General features: G+C 51.1%; 9 protein-coding genes across 9 annotated transcripts; 5 read left to right on the top strand and 4 right to left on the bottom strand.

Moving 5' to 3' along the window:
- Positions 1–366: 366 nt before the first annotated feature.
- Positions 367–1,284, top strand: M431DRAFT_480536 (hypothetical protein; the record flags this gene model as incomplete). The annotated part of the gene is made up of 1 exon (XM_024915879.1): positions 367–1,284. One exon carries the CDS (start codon positions 367–369, stop codon positions 1,282–1,284), a length of 918 nt encoding a protein of 305 aa, XP_024776587.1.
- Positions 1,285–1,748: 464 nt separating this feature from the next.
- On the bottom strand, positions 1,749–4,354 carry M431DRAFT_81265 (hypothetical protein; the record flags this gene model as incomplete). The annotated part of the gene is made up of 6 exons (XM_024923021.1): positions 1,749–1,866; positions 1,962–3,866; positions 3,935–3,949; positions 4,022–4,073; positions 4,149–4,172; positions 4,240–4,354. 6 exons carry the CDS (start codon positions 4,352–4,354, stop codon positions 1,749–1,751), a joined length of 2,229 nt encoding a protein of 742 aa, XP_024776586.1.
- Positions 4,355–4,885: 531 nt separating this feature from the next.
- M431DRAFT_506645 (hypothetical protein) lies at positions 4,886–7,041 on the bottom strand. Its single transcript, XM_024918835.1, has 2 exons — positions 5,908–7,041; positions 4,886–5,849 (listed from the first exon to the last, which is right to left on the bottom strand). The coding sequence occupies exons 1-2, from the start codon at positions 6,880–6,882 to the stop codon at positions 4,920–4,922; spliced, it is 1,905 nt and encodes a 634-aa protein (XP_024776585.1). The 5' UTR covers positions 6,883–7,041; the 3' UTR covers positions 4,886–4,919.
- Positions 7,042–7,691: 650 nt separating this feature from the next.
- Positions 7,692–9,102, top strand: M431DRAFT_506644 (hypothetical protein). Its single transcript, XM_024918834.1, has 3 exons — positions 7,692–7,996; positions 8,087–8,207; positions 8,278–9,102. Exons 1-3 carry the CDS (start codon positions 7,784–7,786, stop codon positions 8,985–8,987), a joined length of 1,044 nt encoding a protein of 347 aa, XP_024776584.1. The 5' UTR covers positions 7,692–7,783; the 3' UTR covers positions 8,988–9,102.
- A 162-nt stretch (positions 9,103–9,264) lies between these two features.
- M431DRAFT_81632 (hypothetical protein) lies at positions 9,265–12,127 on the bottom strand (the record flags this gene model as incomplete). The annotated part of the gene is made up of 3 exons (XM_024923061.1): positions 9,265–10,094; positions 10,233–11,195; positions 11,308–12,127. The coding sequence occupies 3 exons, from the start codon at positions 12,125–12,127 to the stop codon at positions 9,265–9,267; spliced, it is 2,613 nt and encodes an 870-aa protein (XP_024776583.1).
- Positions 12,128–14,919: 2,792 nt separating this feature from the next.
- Positions 14,920–15,696, top strand: M431DRAFT_80458 (polysaccharide lyase family 20 protein; the record flags this gene model as incomplete). Its single annotated transcript, XM_024922950.1, has 1 exon — positions 14,920–15,696. The coding sequence occupies one exon, from the start codon at positions 14,920–14,922 to the stop codon at positions 15,694–15,696; it is 777 nt and encodes a 258-aa protein (XP_024776582.1).
- A 776-nt stretch (positions 15,697–16,472) lies between these two features.
- On the top strand, positions 16,473–17,591 carry M431DRAFT_480530 (hypothetical protein; the record flags this gene model as incomplete). Its single annotated transcript, XM_024915878.1, has 2 exons — positions 16,473–16,799; positions 16,857–17,591. 2 exons carry the CDS (start codon positions 16,473–16,475, stop codon positions 17,589–17,591), a joined length of 1,062 nt encoding a protein of 353 aa, XP_024776581.1.
- Positions 17,592–17,851: 260 nt separating this feature from the next.
- On the bottom strand, positions 17,852–18,847 carry M431DRAFT_81770 (hypothetical protein; the record flags this gene model as incomplete). The annotated part of the gene is made up of 2 exons (XM_024923078.1): positions 17,852–18,032; positions 18,099–18,847. The coding sequence occupies 2 exons, from the start codon at positions 18,845–18,847 to the stop codon at positions 17,852–17,854; spliced, it is 930 nt and encodes a 309-aa protein (XP_024776580.1).
- A 1,277-nt stretch (positions 18,848–20,124) lies between these two features.
- On the top strand, positions 20,125–25,403 carry M431DRAFT_81834 (hypothetical protein; the record flags this gene model as incomplete). The annotated part of the gene is made up of 10 exons (XM_024923083.1): positions 20,125–20,320; positions 20,399–20,619; positions 20,776–20,797; positions 20,860–20,912; positions 20,990–21,163; positions 21,221–21,429; positions 21,494–21,835; positions 21,889–22,103; positions 24,385–24,457; positions 24,515–25,403. 10 exons carry the CDS (start codon positions 20,125–20,127, stop codon positions 25,401–25,403), a joined length of 2,394 nt encoding a protein of 797 aa, XP_024776579.1.
- Positions 25,404–27,241: the final 1,838 nt, after the last annotated feature.

Below are 27,241 nucleotides of genomic sequence, written 5' to 3'. Positions count from 1 at the left end.
AAAAGCCGAAGAGTTCTGATTCATGTACTATGCGTTTAGCCGCCATTGACATATGCACTCAGTCAGCACCCTTTTTATCCATTTCCGTGTTGGGCTTTTTTTCGGCACCTTGCCGTGCAAATGAATGTCGATGCCCGGCAATAACAAATGACAGCCCAGAGCTTGACTCGACCTTGATTCACACGACCAACAAACATTTGCCAAGTCAAAGCGACCTTGTCACTTTAAGCCGGACATGCATAACGTAATCCGAATCCCGCATCGCTTGCTTGCACGACCCAAGCGAGCTTGACAAACAAAGAAAAAATAAAATAAAAAATCTAAGCAAAACAATAAGAGGTCGGGTATAAACTCGAGTCAGGTGCCATGGCCGAGAATGCATATGGCAGCCAGGAATCGGCATCGGAGCTGCCTCCGCTGGAAGAGCTGCTTCGCGAATATTCCGGCAGCAAAGGCGAGCAGACAATCAGAAATCAGGGGGATCGTGGTGACGATATTTACAATGATAAAAACACCAGAGATGAGGAAAACACCAGAGAGAGCAGCACCGACAAGGAAAACGCCAGGAAGAACAGCATCAGCACCAGCACCAGAAGCGATAGCATCAGCACCAGCAGAGACAGCGTCAGCATCGACGACGACGACACCAGCACTGAAATGGCCAGCGCAACCAGCCATGGCAAAGACGACAGCTCCGACGATCTCGACTTCATCCCCCCTCTAACAAACACCTCCGCCGCCATCTTCGTCCCCATCACAGAGTCCACCAATCTTCTCTCCCCTCCCCAGTTCGTCCCCGGATCATACGAATATCATCGCGCCGCACTCACCATCGTCACCAATCATGAGGCCTCAGTCCGGAACAACATCCAAGCCTACTACCAGCGCGAAATGCGCCGCATCAACCGCGAGGCAGAAGCCCGCGACCCATCCTTTGACTACTTCACCGCCGTCGCAGAAGTGAGGAAACAGCATGAACCCGCGCTAAAGGACGACTTGGACAGCATCATTGCAAAGATGCGCGAGCGCGACAATCCCGCCACGGACTACAGCGTCAAAAGCGTTCCCTTGCCGGACATGGACAGAGTGCCCATAACGTACGTGCCGCTCAACTCGCCACGGGAAATCGCCGCCAGGGGCGTAATGAAGGTCATTGCTGCTGCCACGCAAGAGATTTCTTCGTTCGACTACCATGTTCGTGGCATGAGCGACGCCATCAAGGTGCAGATGCAGGCCGCGGCCTTGAGACAGAAGCAGCAGCAGGGTCGGATGGACGTCGACTAGAAGCCGGTGCGCCGATCCAGCCTTCGGTCTCCTTCGGCAAACAGGCCCAAGAAGAAAGTTCGCTTCGGGGATCCCATTGTACAGCCTGAGCCGGGCGAGAGCGGCTTCAGTGAAAGACGATATTGAATTTCCAGGAGGAAAGGAGAAAAGGGGGAGGCCGGCAACGTTACGTTCGCATACCTACTTGGAGAGAGGGACAAATTGTCCCACCCATGTGGATGCTTTTGGGGTTACACGACATAACCTACGCAAACGTATATACTCGTACTTTAATATTCACCCCTCATACTCGACACAAACATACAAGGACGAGGCAAAAGGGGGGGAATAAGAGACAAAAGCCAACTTTTTGGTCAACTATTTACCACACACTTCTAGCCCCCAACGTCCTATATATGTACATATCGACATACCGCTCCGGAACTGCAAGGGAAAATTCTTCTATTTTAATACATTCACCTATCTTAAGCACCGTACGCAACCTGGCCCATGGGCCTGTCCTCCTCCATACCAGGAGCCATGAAATTCGTCCTGGGGTCGCCAGTGGTCTTGGCCGCTGAGCAACGTGCCATTGTCGGTGAGCTGGGATGGAGTTAGCATGAGTTTGTTGTCATGTAGGACATAGTCTAGAGCATATGATGTAGAGCAATGTATACTAAGGGGCGGAGTAAACGTACCTTCTGGAGATGACATCTGTGAAGTAGAAGTTCTCGATAACCTTCTTGAGAGGCTGATTGCTGGCCTTGGCGCCCTTGTTCTGCTCAACGAGCTGAACCTTGCTCAGCTCCTTCAGGGCAACGGGCTCAACAACGTCGTAGGCAGCCAGAGCGGGGCTGATCTCGATCATGCGGTCCCGCACAGCGGCGACATCGTCGTAGGGGAGAGGCGCGCCAAGGAACTCAGAGGCGGCTCGGAGAATCTTCCAGTCAGTGCGGGCAGCACCGGGGAGTGAAGTGGCCGCACGGGTCATCTGCACACGTCCCTCGGTGTTGATGTAAGTTCCGGCCTTCTCGGTGTAGGCGGCGCCAGGAAGGACAATGTCGGCAATCTGAGCGCCACGGTCACCGTGGTGGCCCTGGTAGACGACGAAGGCGTCCTTGGGGATGTCGGCCTCGTTGACTTCGTCGGCGCCGAGGAGCCAGACAAACTTGGGCTTGGTCTGGGCAACCTCCGCGGACGGGGTGACGAAGCCAACCTCAAAGGCACCAGCCCTTGAGGCTTCCCTCTGGAGCACGTTGTAGCCGTCCCACTCAGCGGTTCTGAAGTTGGCAGCGTTCTGGTTAACAAAGGTGCCGACGGTCTCGTAGAAAGCCTTGGCGTCGACGTGGTCGGTGACACCAGATCCAACGATGATCATGGGCTTCTTGGCGGCCTGGAGCTTCTTGCCAAAGGGACCGGCCAAGGCCTTCTTCAAGGCAGCGTGGTCAGCTCCCAGATGCTCAAACTCAAAAGTGGACTCCCAGGTCTCGCCAACAACACCAATCTCGAGGTCAGAGCGCAGCCACTGCTTACGGATGCGAGCGTTCAGAACGGCGGCCTCGTGTCGGGGGTTGCTTCCGACGATGAGAATGCAGTCAGATTCCTCAATACCCCAGATCTTGGAGTTGAAAAGGTAGTTTGATCGCACGTCAACACCGTGAGCAAGAGGCTGGCTGCCGGTAGGGGTGTCGAGAGCAAGGTTCTCAGATCCCAGCTTGTTGGCCATGTCCTTGGCAACGACGAGAGACTCTACTTCAGTCAGTGCACCAGCAATGACCTTGAACTCGTTGCCCTGGGGCTTTGTCTGCTGGTAAGCCTTGGCAATCACAGTCAAAGCCTCTTCCCAGTCAGCGGTCTCGAACTTTCCTTCTCTTTTGATCAACGGAACGGTGAGTCGCTGGGTCTTGAGGCCGTCACAGGCGAAACGAGTCTTGTCGTTGATCCACTCTTCGTTGACGTCGTCGTTGAGTCGGGGAAGGACACGCATAACTTCCAGGCCACGAGAGTCGACACGGATGTTGGAACCCAGGCCGTCGAGAACGTCAATTGACTCGGTGTGCTTCAGCTCCCAAGGGCGAGCTCGGAAAGCATAGGGCTTTGAGGTCAGGGCACCAACGGGGCAGAGGTCGATGATGTTTCCAGACATTTCCGAGTCCAGGTTCTTCTCCAGGTAGGTGCCGATTTGCAGGTCGTTTCCACGGCCAGTCGAGCCCATCTCGGGGGCACCAGCGATGTCGTTGGCAAACCGGACACATCGGGTGCAGTGAATGCATCGGTTCATGGATGTCTTGATCAGGGGTCCAATGTTCTTGTCCTCGACAGCTCGCTTGCCTCCAATCTCGTGGAATCGTCCTCGGTCGGCACCATATCGCATAGACTGATCCTGGAGATCACACTCGCCTCCCTGGTCGCAGATGGGGCAGTCGAGGGGGTGGTTGGCCAGCAGGAATTCCATAACACCCTCGCGGGCCTTGTGTGTAAGAGGCGAATTGGTCTTGACGACCATTCCGGGCTGCACGGGCCAGGCGCACGAGGCTACAGGCTTGGGAGCCTTTTCAACCTCAACCAAGCACATACGGCAGTTACCGGCAATCATGAGTTTTCTATCAATGTTGTGGTTAGGATTCGGAATCGTTGGGAGAGGGGCGAGGAGGGGTTAAAGCTTTCGTACTCGTGGTAGCAATATCTGAGACATGTTAGCATAAGCATTTCTTGCAAGTTTTACATGTTTTTTTTCTTATATTGTTCAACAACTGACCTGGGAACAGTAGCTCCGGCCTTTTCGCAAGCCTGGATCAGAGCAGACCCGGCTAACAATCCATGTCAGCATCTATGCTCTCTTTCTTATCCCGCAACACAGCAACCCCTCCATTTCAGAGCCATACCTTCGATCGAGACCTTCTTTCCATCTGCACCGCCGTTAGCAACTCGCTCCAGCTCCAATTGCCCGCCGCGAAAAAGAATCAGAATGCTTACCAATGGTGAGCTCCACCTCGGCTGCTCGTCTGGGCGTTGTCGCGAAAGCCCGCGAGGCGGCGGCGGCCCGCCTGCCGGTCCGCCAAGCCGAACGTGCCAGAGACTGTCGGAGCATCGTGTCGCCTTGACGGATTGAACGTGATGGACGTTGCGGCGAGTGAAAAAGGGCTCAAGTTCGAGTGGGATGGGCGTCGTCGAAACGGATCTGCTGTCTGGATGGTTGGAAAGCCCATTTCCAGCGCTAGTGGGTTTCCCTTACGGATCCATTTAGCAGCACGCTCATTGGCTGCAGCTGCCCATTGCCGCTGCCTGAGGCACTGATGTCCCGCATTGCCGGGGACCTTTTAATTTGCTTGGCCTTGGCTGAACTTTTTTTCTTTCTTTTTCTTCTTTTGCTTCATTAATTGTACACGGGCACATTTTATTGTAGGTGAGCTTGGGCATCGCATTCTGCTTTGCTTCTGTCGAGTCCTCCTCTATCTTGTGCTCAAGAGAAAATCTACGCCGATTATGGAAGCATGGGAGAGAATTTTCATCTCGATGAACGCTGCCTCTTACCGCCGGTCGTAACATTTCATCCAGTAAAAGATGCCGTAGAATAGACAGCTGTGGCTGCTTCGTAATGTTGATGTGAAAAATGAAGTCATGGGAGCGCAATTGGGCTGTATTTAGCTTGCTATCTATGAACTGCAGCTACATTGCATCGCTCGCTCAAACCTGGGCACATCGCCAACCCATCTCTGTTCCTCCTCTGGGTCGCCCTTGTACTCAACACCGTCAATTGCAATCCCGTCCCACGAGTCTTCAAACGGGTGTAGAGCCATGTGCGTGATGTGATCCAAGACTTGTCTCTCGCCCTCTTTCTCGACACGCCGTATCACCTCGTCCAAGATCCAGCCTCTAGGGACGAAGTTTGGGTTCACCTGCTTCATGGCCTGTCTTCTTTCCGCATCCTGATCTTCAGAAAGGGAATCAGAAGATTCACTTCCCCAGTCTTCCAAGACACGCGCCCGCCACTTGTCAAGCCATTTGGCAATTCTGTCTTTTGCATCGTCTGCGCTCACTGCCTGGGGCGGCCCTTCTTTGTGAAAGAAGATGGCAGCCTTTTCTTTTCTACCCGCCGGGTCTGCGATATCCGCCAATTTAATGGTGCCCAAGCGACGGAAGAAGTGGTTGAAATCCAACTCCAAAGCTTCCATAGTATCAAGCCCTTCGCTGAAGAGCTCGTCGAAATCCGTCTCTTTGAAGTTGCGCAGGCCAATCCTCGCTGTCATTAGTCTCTTGTACTCGTTCAGGAAGACAGTCTTGTATTCCTCTCCGGCTTGGGTGATGAGATTCTCTGCCCTCTCAACTAATTCTTTCTCTTGTTCTTCTCTGATGCCTTTGTTGACAAAGGTCTCGTCATCGACTTGAGCTCCAATGCCCACAAGCTCACCAAGAGCTTCGCCGAGCCTCACGAGGTTCCACCATATAATAGTGGGTTGATTCTTGTAGTTATACCGCAGCATGTGGTCATCATGGTTTGGAGTATATGACGGATCGAAGTTGTCCATAAAAGCAAATGGGCCATAGTCCATCGACAGGCCGTATACTGATGTGTTATCAGTGTTCTACCGTACAGGTTAGTAGCTGCCTTTCTCAAAAGACATTTCGCAAAGCGGTACATACCAAAACACCGTTCATGAATCCATATGCTTGCCAGTGGGCAACAGTCACGGCATTGCGCCTCACAATTTCTCGATACAGCCGTTGGAATCTATTTTCGGCTGCATTGCTGGGTCCTTGAACTTCAGATGCCGGTATCCCGCGCTTAGGAGGTGGTGACTTCTTAGGGTCCTCGGGTGACTCTAGTCGTCCAGGGAGCGTTTCCCATCCGCCAAAGACATCTTCTGCAATATATGTTGCAAGCTTCCTTATGAGGTCGCGATCTCCTCTTGCCCGCATTATGTCAAAAGTGCCCAGCCGCAGCCATGATTGGGCGAATCGGAGCACTATAGCTCCAGGCTCGGTCGTCTCTCGCATGACTTTGGAATGAGGAAGCAAGGTAAGAGACAGTGCTCTTGTTGTGGGTATCTTGAGTGCGTTGAGTGCTTCGGAAACAACAAATTCTCGGAGACTGGATCGAAGCACGGCTTTTCCGTCTGCAAATCGAGAGTATGGAGTTAGGCCGGCCCCCTTGAGCTGCAGCTCATAACGCACATTAGACGCCGGATTCGTTGCCTCAAACAGCGAAATGGCCCTTCCATCTCCGAGCTGACCTGCCCACTGGCCAAACTGAAAGCCGCCGTAGCATTGCGCCCAAGGGTATCCGCCTTCCAGCTTTGTCTCGTCCCAGCCATACAGCTTGTTGCCAGCTACTAGCTGTCGAAAGTCTTCGGTTTTCTCCTCGCCCTCTTTGATTCCAATGTCCCGCAGTGCAGCTGGGCTTACAGCTAACAGTTCGGGGTCTTCCTGTTGGACTGGTCGTACCCAAGTAAAGAGAGCATCGCGCACTTGTCGGGGTAAGATTTTGTCTCTAGGAGTCTTATGCGAGTCTGCCGGATTTGGAAAGGCTTGATCCGGAGGCAGTGAGGCCGTAAAGTTCCATGATTTGGGCAAATCGTCCAGCGAAACGCCCTCAAACGGCTTTCCTGAAGAGGCCATGGTTCGCGTGCTTCCGCTGTGCCGGATGAAATATCGAGATGATGAAGCGCCGAGGATCCTCAGCGACAGGTTCCCTCTTATGAAACGGCTCGCATGGAGTTGTCTTTGCAGCATGGGCGATGATTGAGTGTTCCGTGAACCTCGGCCGGCTTAAGGCGATTACAATCGGATAATGCGCGGAAACAGTTGCGAGCTGCTCCGTGACATCACCGAACTGGCTGCATTTCGCCCCACCATCCAATGACATGGACGGAATAATGATGCCGCGGATCGGACCTCCGACTTAACCGCTGTGGGAGGCAAACTGCCCCGTATAAGATGATGCAAGTGCCAATAATAATTACTTCATAAATAATAAAATATTCCCAGTTGATTCTTTTATAACACATGTATACCTATAATGAGTAAGAAAAACGGCTAGGTGACTAAGTCAAGAACTTGGTGGGCAACCCTGCCGCGGTGATAAAACAGCACCTAGATTCAGCTTCATCCTCGTCCCGGCTAATACCCCAATAGCATCAAGCTAATGATATGGCGTGACGCACTTCAGCTTCCACCTCATCGTATCTATCTATGATGTCTATCTTATTAATGCGTAGAATAGTAGACCATGGTTTGACCTATGTACTGTAATCTTGACGTGACCCCCAACAAAACACCATCTCGTGCCTCACAAGATGAGATGCAGCCCACTAAAGCAATAGTTCACATCACATAACCTGTAGCTGCATCATAAGCGAAATAGGCGACAAGCAAATCACGCCGCGCCCGACTTTTCTCGTAACAGCCTCAGCTAGCACCATCATCCAAACCACCACTCAGTAGTAGTCCAATTCATTCCTTATTCCCATCAAGTAGCCGCAAACTGCATTTATCATCATCAGTGGGGTAATTGCACGCCATGCGCCAAAGCGTCTTGAGCCTTGCACCTCCACTTATAAGTAGGCCCAGCTACTCATGGTCTCGCATCAACGCCCGTTCAACCCCCTCTCTTTGTTCATTCAAACCTCGACAACAAACTGTGTGTCTCGGTCATAGACTCTTCAACTCTACAGCCGCCAAGATGTCGTTCCCACCAACTCTCAAGCTCAACGACGGTAATGAGATTCCACAGGTATGACCCATGACCCCTCCCTCAATAATATGTAATGGTTCCTGAGCTTCGCTCGGTGTTAAGTTGAGCCGACACTGACCGGGTTTCCAGCTCGGATATGGCCTTGGAACTGCCCGATTCAAGCGCAATGGAGGGCCTCTAGACGCCGAACTCATTGAGCTCACCAGGAAAGCCATCGACATCGGCTACCTCCACCTTGATGGTGCCGAAGGTATGCCGAGGATGTGAATGTAATGAGAGGCAGCACAACGTTTCTAACCCCAGCCTTTCTTTACCTTTAGTATACGGAAATGAAGAAGAGCTCGGCGCTGCCATCAAGGCCTCAGGCGTTCCCCGAGAGAAACTCTTCGTCACAACCAAAATCAGTGCCCTCGAGAAGAAGGACACCGAAAAGGCTTTCGCCCTCTCACTGAAGAAGCTTGGCCTTGACTATGTCGATCTGTATCTGATCCACGGTCCTTTCTTCGCCGACACCGACGAGGACTTGCAGGAGAAATGGGCTGACCTGGAAGCCATCAAGGCTTCCGGCCGGGCAAAGTCCATTGGCGTCTCCAACTTCCTCCAGGAGCATCTAGAAGCTCTCCTCAAGACGGCCAAGGTGGTGCCCGCAATCAATCAAATCGAGTACCACCCTTACCTCCAGCACGGCGATCTCATTGCGTTCCACAAGAAGCACAACATCGCCATCGCCTCATTTGGCCCCTTGGTGCCAATCACCACCGTCAAGGGCGGCCCAGTGGTCCCCGTCTACAACAAGCTAGCGGAGAAGTACGGCGTTACGGATTCTGACGTCGGCCTCCGATGGGTTCTTGATCAGGGAATTGTCACACTCACAACCAGCTCTAAGGAGTCGCGGTTGACCGGATATCTCGAGCGGTTGCCCAAGTTTAAGCTGACGGACGAGGAGGTGGCGGAGATTTCGACGGAGGGAAACAAGAACCACTTCCGGTCATTTTGGAGAAACAAGTTTGCCGAGGATGACAGAAGGTAGACGATGGTGGCCATCTCAAATTATTACTATTCCTTTTAGACATAATAATAAGGTTATAGATTGGTGGGCGTAAAACACTAGCCATCTCTTGTAAGCTGACGGAATATGTTGGCGGGACTACCATGTCATGCATATAGTAAGAAAAGTAATAGATTGCTCGAATATCAAACCTGTATGCTAAAGGAAATGCGTATCATTCTTTGAACCAAAATTTCCCAAACGCTGCTCCCAAATCAAAATACCATAAATGAAAGTAAAAGAATCAAAAATGTAAAGTCTATATCCTGACCCTAGCTCCAATACCTCGCCCTTCGTAATGAACGGTCTCTATCCAATTCCCTATCCTTAGTGTTGCCTCTGCCTTGGCATCTAGCTTCAATGAGCCGTCCATTGCGTCAATCAGTTTGTCATAGCCGATGCTATCGGCCGACCAGGTGACGGGGAGTCGCGGAGTCTCCGTCACCCCTGGAGGCGCGTCGAACGGCTCATCGTAGAGGATGTGACCGACAGGTTCTGTATGATTGTAATATGCTGTAGCGTTTATCTTCTCAATGTGTATAACGTTTTGCTTTAACGGGGATGCGAGACTAAAAGAGGCGGTGGAGGAGAAAATGTGGAAGATGGCATCTCTCACAAAGTTTTTGCCTTGATGTTTGCCACTCTTGTCGCCAGGAAGCTTGATCCGGGGCGTTGGCAGTGAGATGTTGAACTTGGAGAGAGCATCACCAATGATAGGCATCCCAGGGATGCTACCTTTATGAGTTTTGAATGTAAGTGTTGTATTCTTGCCCGAAAGATAGTCGGAAAGGAGTTTCGCAGCAGCCTTGTGGCTCTTCTCTCCACCCAGAGATACTGGATCCCAGGTGGCCAAGACGGCCAAGTTTGAGTTATTGCCCAGCTGTACCTCTAAATGATTGACAGTGACTTCTCCGATTATCAGCCCCCCGTGGTACACGTGGACGTTTGCAGAAGGAATGGAGGCTGTATAAGGCGTGGGGTTCGTTATGTTGACCGACGCTTGCATGTGAACAGCATGCTTTGTTGTATTCAGAATGACCAAATTGGAGACGCGTGGTTCAATTTCCGTAAGCGATTTACCAGGAAGCTCTGTTCCAGTTTGTTAGCAGAGCCGTCCTTGGGTGCCTTGTGAGGTAACCATAATCGTACTTTCATCAACTCAAAAAGCCACGTTATGCTACCAACACAAGCTAGCCGCGCATGAAAATCACCAAGGCGAAGACAGACGTTTTACTGGAATCTTGCCCTTTGCGGGTACATCTCTGAGAATAAGGTCTCCAAGAACAGTTGAGACCTTGATGTCGACACGAGCCTCGACATCAAGGATGACGTCCTTGCCGCCGAGCAGGAGCTCGCCCATGACGTCGCTGAAGACGTCGCCATCGGTAATGTCGAGGGGCACATTGGCGATATTAGAGGTGATTCGGAGCAGCGATTTCTCATCCTCAGGGTCGATAGTCTTGCTCGAGTTGGCCTTTTGCCATTGTTCCACGTTCAGTTCGCCAAATTTCTCGCCCTTGTAAAAAAGGTCGCCACTGGCTCGGAGACTGTTGACACCAATATCCACGTTCAACTCAGAAGGAAGCTCGGCAAGAATATCAACCGTTCCAGACACGCGAGCTTTCGAATCCGGATCGTTGGGATCAGCAAATGGGCTGGGAAGCTTGAAGTCGACATCTGTGAGCGAGAGGTTTCGAATGGCATCATTAAATGATTGTCCCGGAAAGCTAATTGGGACAGTGACACTGCTGAGGAAGGATCGAATCCACTCTGGAATATCAGACTTGTCTGAATCCTGTCCTCGGACGAAAATCTGAGCGTCTTCACCGTGCATGTACCGCTTAAAGAAGTTATCCAGCGGCGACATGTTGGTCAGAGGACAGGCTCGAGTAAGAGTATCGGGAATGTCATTGATGAGACCAACGACATCAACAGTAACATTAGCATGCGGCTCCACATCAATTGGCTCAGTAATAGCGGTAGCCACCATAATATGGGGCTCAGACGAGTCACAGTTGGGGACGAGGAGATCAAATGCAAGTTGCGGAACAGTGAGGCCAACTGGGTAGTCGTTGTATGCGACGATTGAAGCATTCGCACCAACGGCCATCCGCCCACCATCACCGGTAGGAACATCATGGATGTTGAGGCGGTCAATCTTGTACTCGGGAATAGAAGGAATTTGCTTAGCTATAATGGAATTAGCAAACAGTGCACCAAATAACATATACGCCAATGACTTTTTATGATATTGTTTTTTCTCCAAAGTACAGTAAAGCAAAGGAGCGATAGAGAGATTGACCTTCAAAGACCATCGACTCGACTATATCGTGAGTTCCAAGAGGCAGAATGCCAGTTTTGAGGCTCAGTGCTGCTGATCCCGTCACCTTGACTTGCTCGAGCTTGCCATCTAACCAGTCATTGGCAATCTGGCGCAAGCTTTCGGCGTCTCCAGGGCTGAGATCAGCAACAAAGTCCAGCACGGTAGGCTGCCCATCAACCAGATTGATGCTCAATGGGGGTACAACGGCAGATCCCAAGAGGGCGTTGTCGTAGGTTGGCAGATGCACGCGAACTTTTGTCTCTTCGGTATCGAGCGTCCTGACAATGCTGGTAGCCAGCCTGCCGAGGCGCCTTGCGGTATCGTCTTTGACTCGTGAGCCATCTAACTTGAAACTGGCTTGGATTCGGGCGCGAACTCCATCTGGAGTGAGGGATTCGAGAGACAAGCCCGTTGGCTCGAGGACGGCAGCATTCTCAGCGTACGACTTGACGGCTGGAGGGACAAGGAAGCCAAGGACCATGACCACCACGGTAAGGGCGGCCAGGATTAGTATGGCAATAATGGAGGGCCATCGCCAACGGCTTTCTGACTTTGACGCAGACCTGTTTAGGCTATCGCTTTCATCCTCTTCGCTCTCTTGATGATCACCGTCGGAAAGCAACGGCGAAGACTCAGTAGCAGTCGCAGGCCTGTGTTCGGCTTCCGATGAGAGTAGGGGAGACGTCTCGGATGCCTCCGGCGCCTCGTTGTCTAGTGTCGTGCCATCGGCGGCGGTGCGGGACGACAACGGCTTCTTGAAGCTTATTGCTACCCGGAAATCGGGCATGAAGTTAGGCATGGTGAGCCAGGTGCTGGGTCCGACCGAGCAGACCACTGGATGATGCGTCCCCTGGCGAGGCGTCACCTCTCACTGGAGGCTGTCTGCAGAGCTCTGCAGTGTCAAGGGTGGGCGGCCCCAGGCGGATAATTGCTGTAAGTGGAGGTTTGGAAAAGAGTGCAGGGATAGCCACTGCTAAGACGAGCTTGATGCGTTAAGACGAGACGATGACCAAGAGTTGGTAGAGATATTGGGCAGCTGGTGTTGTCGTCACGATTGAGCGATAGGAGTGGGAACAGGTACGGATCAGAACGGAGACGACGCACGTGGATGGCTGATCTCATTGGGTGGCGACCGCCGGAGCTGCTTAGTCACGCTTCTTCAACCATCCTTGGCGGTGTCTCACCCAACAAAAGCTGCTCCAACTGCGTCCTAGAGGTGCGCTGTACTAAGCCTAGTGCAGGGGCTAGCGCTCTGTAAAGGTACGGCACAGCGCCATCAGGTACCTGTCAATCGCTTTGTGGAGTGTGGTCACGCTCCTAATGCTTCCGCTGCTGGTGCTAGACCTAGCAAGGGCTAGCTAGAGAGAGCCGTGCAACTTCTTATTCCTTCTGCTTTGTTCATTGATACACGAGTGTCTAAGAGGGCATAGTAGAATGGCGAGACAGGGGAGGTAATTCAGTACAATTACTAAGACGTTGATAGAGGTATATTACTACTTGTTACTACTCTAGTGTTGGCGTAATTTGGGAGTATTACTGGCGTATTATGGGAAAGTTGTCTGCCTCTTAGTAGAACAACAGTGGGGCTAATGTCAAGGTGTCATCGACTTTTAGCACAACAGACGAATCAACAACTCAGACTCAAGAACCTCAAAGACGTGCTTTCATATAATTTGACTTTTTTTTGGCTTTACTCTTCCAGTTCTCACATCTCCAGAAACCGTCGACGCTATCCGTGCTTTCTCCTGAATGTGAGCCGAACGTCCAGGACTATTCACATATTAAAACACTAGTTCATGATGAATGGGCTACGCCAAAGCCACTCTCCTCATTTCAAGCTCCAACATGATGCGATTGGAGGAATCATTCTTTGCGAATAAATGCAGGACCTTGCCAACGGGGCATAAAGAGCCTTGGCATTGGCAAGCTCGTCCCCTCTCTCATTGACTTCAGGAACATTTCCGACACCCGACTCCGTGCCAAGATCATCGTGAGCTTCCTCTTTCGGTAATCTTCACTAGCGCCAACCCCTGGAACTGAGTCCATAACGACATCTCATGTTTGCATTCGAGTCGCAGCTGCATAATTGCCTACTTTTGGGTGACACTATTGCGTGCAAGCATGTAGGCATCCATCATATCTTTGTTCTTTGTCTGTCTTGACTGCCCAGAACACCGAGTCCCCGGTCGGAGGGCTTACATGACAATACACTGCCCTTGATCCCGACTTGAGAACTAGCCAATAGGTTGGATTAAGGGAAAAAAAACTCATTGTGATCATAATTGACCCTCTCTCAAGATGACATTGTTGTCGTCTCTCGCTGTTCGAAAGATGGTGTTTGAGTCTTCGATAACACACCCCTACAGGTACCATCGTGAAATGTCCAGCTTCCACGATGGTTCTACTGCTCTGGCCTCGTGGTTAACTAAACTTAAAAATTACTCTACTTTCATGGTTACTCTAGTGGGTCCAATCACTTTAGCAATGCTACGGTGTCTTGGTACGTGGTAGTCTTGCCTAGGGTGATAGAGAAAGCAACACGTTTCCCGGGAACAGATGAGGAGCCCGTCAGCCTATACCCGAGGCCTCCTGACGAGCACAAGCTAGTACCAGGGCGGAACTTGCAGAATACCCTGGGAAATAGAACTTCCATATGACCTTCCAGATACTGCTCGGGCAGTATATCATGGAGTGGATAGAGTCAGGACACCAAAATACACTAAACCCACTGCTATGGAGTCGAAGAAGCACTAAATTTCAAGGTGAGGCTGATCGAATGGCATCTAGCTTGCAAAACTACTATTCCTAATACTCTCATCCCGGATTACTATTGCTAGCATTAAACTTTAAAGTAAAAATCGTGTAAAGTTGGATAAACTATGTTTCATGGGTGGATTTTCACCTAGGAGTAGCCGGCCACTCCGAGCCCATTTCGACAAGACAAGATGGCCGATAGTTTACGTGTGAGCTCCGTACGATGGATTGCTCAGCCTTGTGATATACACCGAACATGGCGTTGCATTGAGATCTGATTTCCAGGATTACTCTATAATTTAATCCACCAGTCACAGCTTGACCCAACCCCGATCTATCCCACATTGTTCATCAATCTCCTACCTAATCAGGCTTTCGCGATGCATCAGCTGTCTTGGCTCGCGGATCCGCCGAGATCCAACCGACCAACATCATGTTAATTCTCTCGTTTTGACACTCCACGTCCAGGGGCATGGCATAAGCATATTGGATAGTTTATTAACGAAACATCGTTTGGAACGGCGGATTTTTCTCCGAAAACATGACAGGTCTCTCAAACTAGCCATTACTGTCATCCCGAATCATACACTATTTCCATGATTGTTGCTATCAAATTAACTATCTGGGTAGGCAGATGTGATCATGGCTAGGGCATCCTAGCTTCTATACCCGTGGATGTACGTAAATGATGCCATACCCCTTGTCCCCTTCAACGAGCCGTATAGTCGAGCAAAAGTATAAGTAACCTCAGGTCCGTCGATCGTTTCCTCGAGAACCATCTCCTCCCAACGCGGTCTTCACATCAAACCCCCATCAAAAGAGACAATCACCCCCAAAATGGTTGCTATCCAGTCCATCTTCGCCGCCGTCCTGGCTATCCTGCCTGCGGCCAGCGCCACCCGCAGCTTCTACAACGATGGCCACCTCAACGGCTGGGACTTTGTCCGCCACGAGAACCAGGGAACCGTCTCCGAGGTCTCCAACGTCGTCTTCAAGGGCAACTCTGCTCTCAAGATGACCCAGACCTACACCCCCGGCTACAAGGACCGCTACCACTCCGAGGTCGACCACAACCGCGGCTACGTCCGCGGCGAGGAGCAATTCTACGGCTTTGCCTTCCGTCTCTCTGAGGACTGGCAGTTCCAGCCTCAGTCTTACAACATTGCCCAGTTCATTGCCAACCGCCCCGGCGCCGGCTGCGGTGGCGACGACTGGATGCCCTCCAGCATGTTCTGGATCCAGAACAACCAGCTCTACGGCCGCTACGTCAACGGCCACTACCGCCAGCCCAACTGCGGCCGCAACATCGTCACCCGCCCCAACCTTGCCACAGTCAGTGCTGGAGTGTGGCACCGAATCGTCCTCCAGATCAACTGGAAGTCCGACAACACCGGTTACTTCAAGGTCTGGTTCGACGGTGTCAAGGTCCACGAGGAGTACAACGTTGCCACCACCGTCGATGATGACAGCGTCTTCCAGTTCCGTGTCGGTCTGTATGCTAACAGCTGGCACGACGATGGCCACATGACCGGCAGCCAGAGCTTCCGCCAGGTCTGGTACGATGAGATCTCCGTTGGCACCACCTTTGACGATGTCAACCCTGACCTGCACTAAATCATTCATTGAGATGGAATTCTCGTAAGGCGTCGAACGAATATGAGCATCACGAGATTTACATCGCAATGTCTTGCAGAGTGCCTATTATACCCAAGTACATAGCTTTACGTCTCTGCAAATACATGTATATAGTTCATAAAGCAACAATTAGTTGCTGATACATATATTGACAATAAAACTTTTAGTCTTACTTACATTACTTTCTTACCTGTGCCGTATGTTTAAACCAATTGACGTGAATTCAAGTCTCCCGAGTACATATCTAGGATTTGCCTGGTAGCTCTCTAATGAGGTCTACCTGCAGATAGGCATCAACTGTAATGACACTCAGATTTATTTCATGAAATTCTCTACACTACCTACATAAGTAACAAGGAGTGCTGGCTAATAAATCTCACTATTGATTCATATTTTTTAGTATGATAGTGGCTTGTGAAACCCCCCAAGTGCTTGCATGTTAATTGCTATCAAAAAATCGCTAGGGCGTGGAGCTTGATAGTTGCAACCGGCGACCCCACATTTCCGTCTTTCGCCAGCTTCATCGGCTCGATGACTCTTTCAACAGCTCTTCATGACTCTGCATGTACTTTTCATAACATCCGCCCTCCAGGAGCAACTGTAAATCCAACAACGGTGTTGGCCTCAATTAATTGCTTCCACCTCACCTTATAATTCCAATTGGTAATTTTCCCATCCCGCAATCGCAACTCGGAACACGAAAGCTAAAGCAAACTTTGTTCAAAGCTGCTACACAACCACAATAAAAAAGAATCATGAAGACAGTAGCGGCGCGAGCATTCCGGGGCGCGGTCAATGGCTTCCAGAGACGTGCCTACTCACAGGCTGCCAAGCCCAGGCATCTCATGTCCATCAGTGACCTCACGCCCTCAGAATTCTCTTCTCTGGTGCGCAATGCCGCTGCTCGGAAACAGGATGTCAAGTCCGGTCGCGTGTCCCGGTTGAGCGGCGGCTTGGCCGGTGAGACAGTCGCCATGATGTTTAGCAAACGAAGCACGAGGACGCGAGTGTCGACCGAGGCGGCGGTGACGATGCTCGGCGGGCATCCCATGTTTCTGGGCAAGGACGACATTCAACTTGGCGTTTGTTCTTCCCGATAGCCCTTGTCATGATAACTCATTGCTAAATGCCGTGTACAGGTCAATGAGTCGCTGTATGATACTTCTGTTGTCATCTCATCAATGACGTCCTGCATGGTAGCCCGAGTTGGTCCTCACTCAGACGTTACCGGTTTGGCGGAGCACTCGACTGTGCCTGTTATCAATGCGCTCTCAGACGATTTCCACCCGCTGCAGACCATTGCCGATTTTCTCACCATCTACGAGGCCTTCCCATCTTCTCTGTCAAGTAACAACACCCTCGACCTCAACGGCCTCAAAGTTGCTTGGGTGGGTGACTCCAACAACGTGCTCTTCGACCTTGCCATTGGCTGTGTCAAGACAGGAGTCGACATCGCCGTCGCCTCGCCCCAGGGCTATGGCATCCCCGATCACATGAGGCAGCTCATCAACTCGGCCGCCAACGGCGTGCAGTCGCCCGGCAAGCTCTCAGAGACAACCATTCCAGAGGAGGCCATTAAGAATGCCGACATTCTGGTGACTGACACGTGGATCTCCATGGGACAAGAGGCCGAGAAGCAGAAGAGGCTCAAGGCTTTCGCCGGCTACCAGATCACAAACGAACTGGCGAAGCGAGGCGGCGCCAAAGATGGCTGGAAGTTCATGCACTGCTTGCCTCGACACCCAGAGGAAGTTGCGGACGAGGTGTTTTACAGTCCCAGGTCTCTTGTCTTCCCCGAAGCAGAGAACCGACTTTGGGCCGCTGTTGGTAAGTTTCAGTCTACGGCTACTACTACTCATACATGGACGATATAGAGCTAACTTGTTGTCTCTTCTCACAGCGGCGTTGGAAGGATTTGTTGTAAATAAGGGCGTCCTTGAGTAACAGGCTCAACTTGTGTGATTTAGGAGGAGTTATCAAAATGGTGAATTTGGATGTATGCACGCAACACACAGGCAGTAAAATTGAATTCATAACATTGCTAAACCAACGATCCTTTCCCCACCAGACGCCAAGTGTCCAAAGACCCTAGCTACATACAAGCTCGCAAGAATAATAAGAAAAAAAAGTGCTTTTAACCGGGAGGAAGCTGGCTGGCATCAACAACCTCTTCAGCATCCTTGTGAAGAGGCTCTTCGGTATGCTCATACAGGGGTGATCTGGGCAGGGCCATCAGACCGGTACGGGCAGACTCGAGGATTCCAAAGGGAGCAACAAGCTTCAAAAATGAATCGATTCTCGACTGCTTGGCAGAACTGTTATAATGTAGTCAGTACAAGAGCACAATACCAACAGGTGTTCCGGGGATACGCAGGACTTACACCTCAACGATGCAGCTCGTAGTACTAATATCCAACACCTTGCCTCCAAACTGGTGCGTAAAGTAGGTGATGGTCTTCAAGTGCTCGTGCTTGTGTCGGAGGGCCTCACTGGCAGCCAGCTTGCTAGGGTGGAAGTCCTTGGCCGATTCCTCAAGTGTTCGCTCAAACTCGCTGCCCTCTACCTCGCCGTTGCTCATCTCGCGGTGGTGGGCCAGCAGTTCCTCAAAGAACTCGGGTCCAAGAATGTTGACCTTGGCGAGGAGCAGCTCACGCTGGACCAGAGCAGCATTGCTGTAGTCCAAGACGGCCCAGACAGGCACCAGATCTTCCAATTGACGTCTGGCCTGCTCGACAACGCCGTCCTGACCAGTCAGGACAATGGTCATACGGGACAGGTTTTCCACTTCGGTGTTGCACACGACCAGCGAGTCAATGTTGAAGCCTCGAGCGGCGAGAATACCCGAAAGACGAGACAGCACACCAGGCTCGTTCTGGACCAGACAGTTGAGGATGTGACGCTTCGGGGGCGCCATGGACGGCGTGGGCATCTCATACAGAATGTTGGAGACGGCGGCCTGGGCTGACCATGCCGGAGGAGAGTCAGTGGTGGGCAGGGGAGCCGAGCGGCGTCGCAGAGCCTTGTAGGCGATGGCAGAGGTCGAGCTGCTGGACGAGCTGTGTCGCACCGTCGTCCTGCTCGCAGCGGCGGCGAGGCGCAAAGAGGCGCCCAACGGCCGAAGCGAAGCCATGCTGCAGCGATTTCTAGACGGTCACTGCAGGACAGCAAGTTCGGGCGATGGAGTTGATGGTGGATTGGACCGTGATGTTGAGTCAATGAAGAGGAAAATGAAGAGGAAAAGGAAGAGGAAGGGAAAGTCAAGTCGAAAAGTTAGTGAGTTGGAGGCGGGCTCCGATGAACCGGAGGTTGACTGACGCAGCGGCTTAGCACGGATCAGGGTCGCTGCTACATTAATACAGGCACTTATACTTTGCACGTGTAATTGGCCCATGGACGCTACGACAATTCCCGTTGATGACTACAGGCAGTAAACTTGCATATGCAGTAGTGGTTTCGGCCACCGAAATTCTGCGACGGTTGGGATTACTATCCATGGATGGCAATTCGCGGCAATGTTACCAATTGCTGAAGGCAGAGGCTGCCCCGCGTATTCTCTTCGTTCCCCGCGATCTGGCAGTAAGATCCCATCGCAATGTTCATGGAAGCACCAGACACTTTTTTAACAATTGTCTGGTGTTCGTAATAGATAATATCCTCGACTATTCAATTGGGCTTTTTATGAACCCATTGGCTTTCTAGGGATTCTTGATTTCGCAGTTATTAGTCGAGGTTGGGACGGCCCCCAGTGAACAGCCGAGACCCTGCAGCAGCCTCACGTAAGAGCGCCTGCTGGGTGACTACATGTACATTTGCCGCTCAAATCCGTGGCTCGATTTCACTTTATGCCATGCTGTAACATGCTGCGACTCTTGGGGCTGTAGTGACACGTGAATGGCTGCTGGATGCATTCACCAATGACTCTTACCACAGATCCCAGTACAAACAGCAGAGTCTTTGTTCTGTGGTGGAGCACCGCTGTCAAGACCCTTGAGCCTGTGAAGCTCCGACACCGCAGACTTTACAACCAATTCACAGATCGCTTTTCCCCAGTTCAACTTTAACTCAAGCTGCATTACATAAGGCGCCCTCCAAGGTCGCGAGTACATTTTTCCGATGCGGTTTTACGAGTCGCATCGCCCACGAGGCTAACCACGCCTGGTCGCTCTGCATCCAGCCTAAAGTAACCAAGTACGGCATACGGAGTGCCTTACCTAAAGTTAAAATTGCTGCTGATCCACGCACGTCGCGAGCTCTCGCGCCTTGCAGCCTTGCATCGCTCATCTGATTTTTTTCTTAACCGCATACGACACAACCCCGGCCGTTCTGCAGCTTCCCGCAGCCTCTCAACCTAGCGGCCGAATCATAACCGCCATTGATTTGCAAACGACTTTCTTTGTGCGCGACACGATGGAGGACTCCGAGCGGCGACCCAAACGTTCTCGTTTCGACCAGACGGAGCCTGAGCCCAGGCGAGCCTCGAGATTTGACAGGCGCTCTCGATCCCCACCCACGCGCCGCCATGAAGGGAGAGATCGCAGTCCCCTTTCCAAGGAGGATGATTCCGAGACAAAGAAGCCCCCGGTAGACGCCGCCGCGGCTGCTGGTACGTCCTGAGACCCTAATCTGTCGAGGCGCAAATTCTCGTGACTTTGCGACAGCGTCCAGCTAATTTTGTAAATAGCCGCTGCTGCTGCCAAGATCAACGCCCAGTTGCAAGCACGAAAAGCTCCTCAGCATGTCGACGTCCCGCCGATCAAGTCTGCTAGCGGAGAGTCTGCAGCATCAGGCGAACATGAGATGAAGCCTGAGATGTATGTTGCCGATGGCGACTACATCCAAGACATCGAGGTCAACGACTTGCGAAACCGATACCTGCTCACCAAGGGCTCTACCCAAGAAATGGTAACCAATCCTCAAATCACTACTGCACTTCCTTCGCCGCTGCTTTTGCCAGCTTGATGTCCACGGCACCACGATCGTGAGCACTAAAGCCACAAAGTTGACGGCTCGCAAATGCCCTCTCCCCTTTTCGCTCTCGCTAACAAGATGCCGTACTAGATCCGAAATGATACTGGCGCCGGTATGCATTCATCCTTGGCTAAACTAAAATGTAGAATGACGGTGTTGACTTGTATTTGCTAGACGTTACGACTCGTGGCAGCTACTACCCCAACAAGAGCATGGCAACCGCAGCGGTAAGATGACATGCCCACTTTGCTGCTTCACTCAATGCTCGTTACTAACTGCAGACTTGCCTTGATGTCGAAAATAGAACCCCCCTCTATATCTTCATATTACGAGTACATCTAAGGAAGGGCTTGAAGCTGCCGTGGCGAAAATTAATGATCTCATCAAGCAAGAGCTTCCTCAACTGGTTGATGAGCGGCGATTTCGGCGTCGAGACCAGGAGCAGCAGCCCCAAGTTGAACGAGACGAATATGGACGAGTATGAGATTCCCCAAAATCATTGATTAATCCCTTTGCATCTAACACTGTCTTATAGAGGAAATGGCCCGAGGAGAAGATTCCCATTGACCTTGAGCCTGTTCATGGCTTCAACCTCCGTGCTCAAGTAGTCGGTCACGGCGGTGCCTATGTGAAGCATATCCAGCAAGAAACCGGATGCCGTGTTCAAATCAAAGGCCGAGGCTCGGGCTACCTTGAAGCGTCTACTAACCATGAAAGCGATGAAGCCATGTTCCTCCATGTCACGTATGTATCCAGAATGGAAACCGCCTCTCTTCTTTGATCTGCCTTATTGACTTGAAATCCACAGCGGACCGGACCCAAATATGGTTACCAAGGCCAAAGAGCTTTGCGAAGACTTGATTGCCAATGTCAAGGAACAGTATGAGGAATTCAGGGCCCGGCCACCTCGCTACAATAATGACCGTGGCGGATATGGTGATCATCACCACCGGGGATCCCACGACAGGTCGCATGGTGGCTCCCACAACAACTCATACTCTTCGTACAACAGATATAACTCAGATAGCGGCGCAACCAACAGCCCTGCTCCGGCAGCCAACGCCACTCCAAATGCCGCCGACTATGCCGCACAGTATGCTCAATATTACAACGGCGCTGATCCCTACGCTGCCTGGGGAGGATATGCTAAGTAATTCAGCCCTCTATGAAGCGAGTCCTCGCAAAATGGCTAACATTTGACAGCTATGTCGCCTTGTATCAACAGTATTATGGAGGTCAGACTCAAGCACCCGGTCAGAGCTCACATGCTGCAGGAGCCCCAGGTCAATCCGCTTCTCCGCCGCCGCCTCCTCCCCCTGCCGAAGCGGCTCCTCCTCCTCCCCCTCCCCCAAGCTCTGCACCACCTCCTCCACCACCATCCGGGCCTCCTCCTCCTGGTGGAAGCTTCAGCGCTGTAAGTAAATTCATATCCTGTCTCACCCTAACCCCCCCATACCCGTCACTAGTTACTTACCAACCCAATTTAGGTCCCACCCCCTCCCGGGCTTTAAGGGAATACGTCTCCATGACTGACATAAGAGCTCGCTACTCGTTTTGTTATGCTGACTTTGTACTATGCATGGTTGACAACAGGGGGCTACAGATCTCGTACACGAATGGCTTGGGGGAAGCGCAGAACTGCTGGTTCAAACGCACCGAACAAATTTCTTAGGTTTGGTAACAAGGATTTAACTGACAAGTCCAGAATTTGAATTTAGACATAATCCAGTGGTAGGGAGATGGTCTGAACGAGACCATTATCTTTCGTTGTTGATAACTGTTGTGCAAACAGGAAAAGTGTTTGGTCTTGTGTGAGAAGTCTTGACTGCTGACAAGCACAGGCTGTAGACATTAACCAGGACCAGAGTAAATGGCAGTGGTTTTTAGAAAGTATGTTTAACGTGATGGTCGAAGTAGTGATTTGCATTGTATGAAGCTAAGCTCAAAACCATAGCTTATAGCAGATTATACGCACTTAATCTTTGTAGTCGATATTATCTTAAGAGTGGCGTGTACAGTGAGGGATATCCGTAGTATGATTTATCTCTGGGACCTTCTATTTTGCTTCCCACTCCCTCCCCGTGAGCCAAGAGGCTAGCCCTCGTATCGATCGGACCCTGACAACGGCATGTTGCTTGAAAAGATCTTGGAGAGCCTGCGGTGGACAATCCTCCAAGCTGGTTACTTGAGTAGAAGTCCCAGCAACATCGAGTAACACAGGATTCCATCCTGCATCAGTTGACCCGACGACATCCTTGGCGTACTCATCGCCGACGTACACTTTCTGCCAACTCTGCAAGTCGGCTTCAGCAGGAGCCTTGCCGTGTCGAGCAGCGATGATACGGGACAGCATGAGCTCGGCAGCGTTGAAGATCCGCGTGTCCGGCTTCTCCACGCCGACATCATAAGACATACAATGAAAGTCGATGTCATATCGGTCCTCGTGGTTCACGTCCATTTGGTCTTCTGAGCCGTACCGCGCCGGACTAACGTTAAGTCCAAAAGAAGAAAGAATGCTTGGAACTCGGTCATCGGAATTGGTGACTACGCCAATGACAACCTTGTCAAAGCCCTGCAGTGATTTCTCATGTCGTAATGCCTTTAACGCAGGGACGAGATCGTGCTGGGCATCGTAGCCTTCACTTGAAGAGAACCTATGCATCAGTTTCGGAACCAGAGTAGGGGGAAGCGCCTGATCGCTGCGAATAAGAGGCGTAAATGTCTTGTGAATGACCTAGACAAATGTTAGAATGACTGTTTTTCACAAATAATGGCATGGGGTCCGCTTGCATTTGTCCACCACTTTGTGGCTCCCAGTCCAGTTGCTTTGCCGTAATTTGGGTTCTGCTCCCTTTCCTCTTTGATGGCTGCCAGTAACCGAGATTGAAGCTCGTTGTCGCTAAACTCGGTGATGCCGCATTGTCGTGCAACTTCGGCGTATTGTTGGGCGACTGCGCCTTTGGGGCTGAATAATGTGCCAAAGGCATCGAAGCAGAGAAGTAAATTTGGCTTTGCCATGTTGATAAAAGGTCTTGATGATGCTGAGGGTATCATAAGGGCGATTCGGCCCAATACGTGAACTACACAAGGATGCCAAGTGAGGAACGAATGCCTCCCTCTTTTGCTGAGCGAGGTACCAAGTCTTTGTAATGAGTAGCTTTCACACAAACAATTTCATATAATGAGAACGCATAAACAATTGAGTAGGGAGGTAGGATTAAAGAGGAAATCTCGCATGACCGGCTATCGGAGGTTGGAGACGGGCGATCATCAATCGAGGGACGTACGGAGTACAAGGCACTAATAACAATTTCAGGTACATACCTACTTCTGCTTCCTCGACTTCTCTAGGACAATATTTTACGCAACATATTAGACTTTACATGAGTTGCATATACACAAAATGGTTATATCTATTCATTTGTGAACGTTCACAAGATACAATGGCGAATTTCAGACATAAGACTCTCTGAATACACTCCTTGGTTTGGTCAAGGGTCCAAAAGAGACGCCTAGAGTCTATTACGGGGGACCCCGCTATAAGTTACAGACGCTAGAGTGCTAAGAATAGTGTGTTAGCGTTTTATCGATAAGGAGCTCAGCGGCAGCTGCGTAAGGTGTCCCGCCTCCGTGGTCGCCTGTCCTGATTCTGACCTCCCAAACATTCATAAACCGACAAGTATAAAGCAACCAGGCGAGAAATGAGCCATCAAGCGTATCCTTCTCACGATCCTATAAAGGAGCCGCACTCGGTCTCTGTCAAAGTGCTCAGGTACGCATCCAACGCTTGTCAATTGAGTGGATCGCTCCTCACCTAGACAATTGCCAGGCTCTCTCAGCCATCGCTCGTAACGCAGTATCCGATAGATCCTCCATTCTCTCCTCCCAACACCAAATCGCAGCCGGCACCCGCCTCACTCGCATACTCTGGCTCAAATACGAACCCAGAGCCTTTCCTGCTCAGCCCGATCCTCAACCTGCCGGTATCGTTCGGCTCGGCCTACGTGGGCGAAACGTTTAGCTGCACCCTTTGCGCCAACAATGATCTCCCCCCTGATGCGGCGAAGCGCATACGTGATGTTCGCATCGAGGCTGAGATGAAGACCCCTGGCCTGGGAGGCACCCAGAAGCTTGAACTCGGTCCTGCGAACATACACGGTGCGGCGCCCGCAGGAGGGGTGGATCTTGAGCCGGGAGGAACGCTACAGAAGATTGTTGGCTTTGATTTAAAGGAAGAAGGCAATCATGTGTTGGCCGTGACGGTGAGCTACTCTGAGGCTACGGAGACGAGTGGGCGGACGCGGACCTTTAGGAAGCTATATCAGTTTATATGCAAGGCGTCCTTGATCGTGAGGACCAAGGTCAGCAGCCTCAACTCGGATACGAGCAACATCAAGAAATGGATCCTCGAGGCGCAGCTCGAAAACTGCAGCGAGGACGTGATACAGCTTGAAAAAGTGGTGCTGGACACGGAGGAGGGCCTGGGCTATCACGACTGCAACTGGAGCTCGGACGGGGACAAGAAGCCGGTGTTGCACCCGGGCGAGATTGAGCAGGTTTGCTTCCTGGTGCAGGAGAAGGGTGCAGACAATGGCCCACGGCTGACGGCGGACGGAAGAATGATCTTTGGTGTATTGGGCATTGGGTGGAGGGGCGAGATGGGATGCCGCGGGTTTTTGTCAACAGGCAAGCTTGGTGCTCGGGTTGCCGTTCGATGAGAGGCAAAGGGAGCTGGAAAAGCTGTTCGTTGACACAGAGGAGATTCAGGCCAAGGGCTATTACAAAGCGTTTGTCTAGACGTTTCGATTTACGGACCAGACCAGCGTCAACTCGGCTACCGAACATGAGTTGATAGCGTGGCTGGGCGCAGTGCATGGTGTTCCATAGACATGTACTTGAGCAAGGGGGTGGAGAGGCATCACGATACACGATTTACGATTCACGAAGGAGGGGGCCAAGCCACGACCAAGCACGGAGTACAGGGGGGCAATGAGAGCCCGATGGCCCGGTCTGACGGCCGTCTGCCGTGCTAGGATACGAGGACACTGGATCACAGAAAGTCAAGAGCCGATGGTTACGAAGCACAGCATACGGGTGTGCGTTTCCGCTCTGTTTTTCGCACAAGTACGACTGTAATTGATAGGGACTTTATGAGTGTTACTTGGCAGGATTCTGTGCTACAAAGACTGGACGTCTTATCTTATGAAAATAGAGGAGAGATGGTTAGTTACTAATCTATCTGGGTTGTATACGCTTGGCGGTATAGGACATGGGGGAAGATATTCACAGCGGTATATCCAGAGCATCGTGAAATAAATTTTACTGTTATAGAGTAGTCAATTGGCCGCGATTACATGTATGCAGCTTGATATCCGTCAAGCAGAGTCTGTTATTACTGGCGTTTCCCAATTCGCTCCAAACCCAACGCTAGCTGCTAACCTAAAACACCTCCAGGGCTATTCATGATTTCAGGGATACGCCCGCCAGTGTTACAGTAAGTACTCACTACCAAGTAGTATTACGAGCCCATCTATTAATAGGCAAAGACGTCGTGTATGCAAGGCCATGTGGCCCGATGCTGACGACGCATATCATACGAGTTCTTACAAGTTGAGAAATGGCCACTCAAAATGCAAACCGATTTTCCTTGCCTGAGACTCCGTATGTACGAAGTGGCAGTATCACATCTCAGTCCCTTCTCTCCCCCTTGCAACATTTAAGGGGTGAAATAGTGCCTTACAAGGAGGGACTAGTAGCACGATAGGTAGGTAGTAATGAATATGGAGTTCGGAGTATTTTCTTGAATTTATTCTTACAGCTGAATGGAAGACGATGGATGAGCATGGGGTAGCTGATCAAATAGTTATGTGAAGGGTTTGTTGAAGCCCAATGAGGATTATACGGCGATCTGGAGACATTCAAGATGATAAATAGTAGCAACAAGATAACCAGGAGTGATGGCATTCAGTATTAGGGAGACTCGAAAGGTTGAATTGAGGCCATCAATTCAGATCGGAGTGGTATGAAGCCGCCAATCGGGTACAAATGCGCCGAGTTGAAGAAGACGATCGACAGAAAAATGATTAAATGTGATCGGCGTTCGGCCTTCCATAACGAATTGGGCCGGTTGAAGACTTGACGTAGGAGCTGCTGAGAAGCGTGGCGTTACATGATTGCTTGGTCCCTTGGCGGCGTTGGTTGGATGAATTGGAGGGGTCTTTTGTAGGATTTGCAAGTTGCAAGTACGAACATGTAGATTTTTTCTGGAGTAGCTTATGATCAGTGATACTCGTAGCTGATAACTTGATTCACCTGCTGGTCATTAAAGGGGCCTGTCGTGATGATATGAGTTCTGGTGATATCCGCAATGATCCGTGATTGCAGTCACCGTCGATAACATTCCGTGATCCAGGTTGATCACGAAGCAAGGGTTCAATTTGGATTGAGCAGTCCAAGTGGGTGGCTGGCTAAGATCGTGACACATCATATGTGGGGTGTCCTGAAACGGCCTGCAGCTGCTTTCTTCCAGTTGTACCAATTTGTCCAAGTAGGCTGC

Source organism: Trichoderma harzianum (assembly GCF_003025095.1).
Source record: "Trichoderma harzianum CBS 226.95 unplaced genomic scaffold M431scaffold_4, whole genome shotgun sequence".
NCBI classification, from domain to species: Eukaryota; Fungi; Ascomycota; class Sordariomycetes; order Hypocreales; family Hypocreaceae; genus Trichoderma; species Trichoderma harzianum.
Note: the sequence above shows the minus strand (reverse complement) of the source record. Positions and strands in the feature narration are given on the sequence as shown.

Excerpts from the sequence above, each read along its gene's own strand:
- M431DRAFT_506645 (XM_024918835.1), bottom strand. The coding sequence starts at position 6,882 with ATGGCCTCTTCAGGAAAGCCGTTTGAGGGCGTTTCGCTGGACGATTTG. Across the intron at positions 5,850-5,907 it reads GATTCATGAACGGTGTTTTG|AACACTGATAACACATCAGT; the intron begins GTATGTACCGCT and ends CCTGTACGGTAG.
- M431DRAFT_506644 (XM_024918834.1), top strand. The coding sequence starts at position 7,784 with ATGCGCCAAAGCGTCTTGAGCCTTGCACCTCCACTTATAAGTAGGCCC. Across the intron at positions 7,997-8,086 it reads ACGGTAATGAGATTCCACAG|CTCGGATATGGCCTTGGAAC; the intron begins GTATGACCCATG and ends CCGGGTTTCCAG. Across the intron at positions 8,208-8,277 it reads CCACCTTGATGGTGCCGAAG|TATACGGAAATGAAGAAGAG; the intron begins GTATGCCGAGGA and ends CTTTACCTTTAG.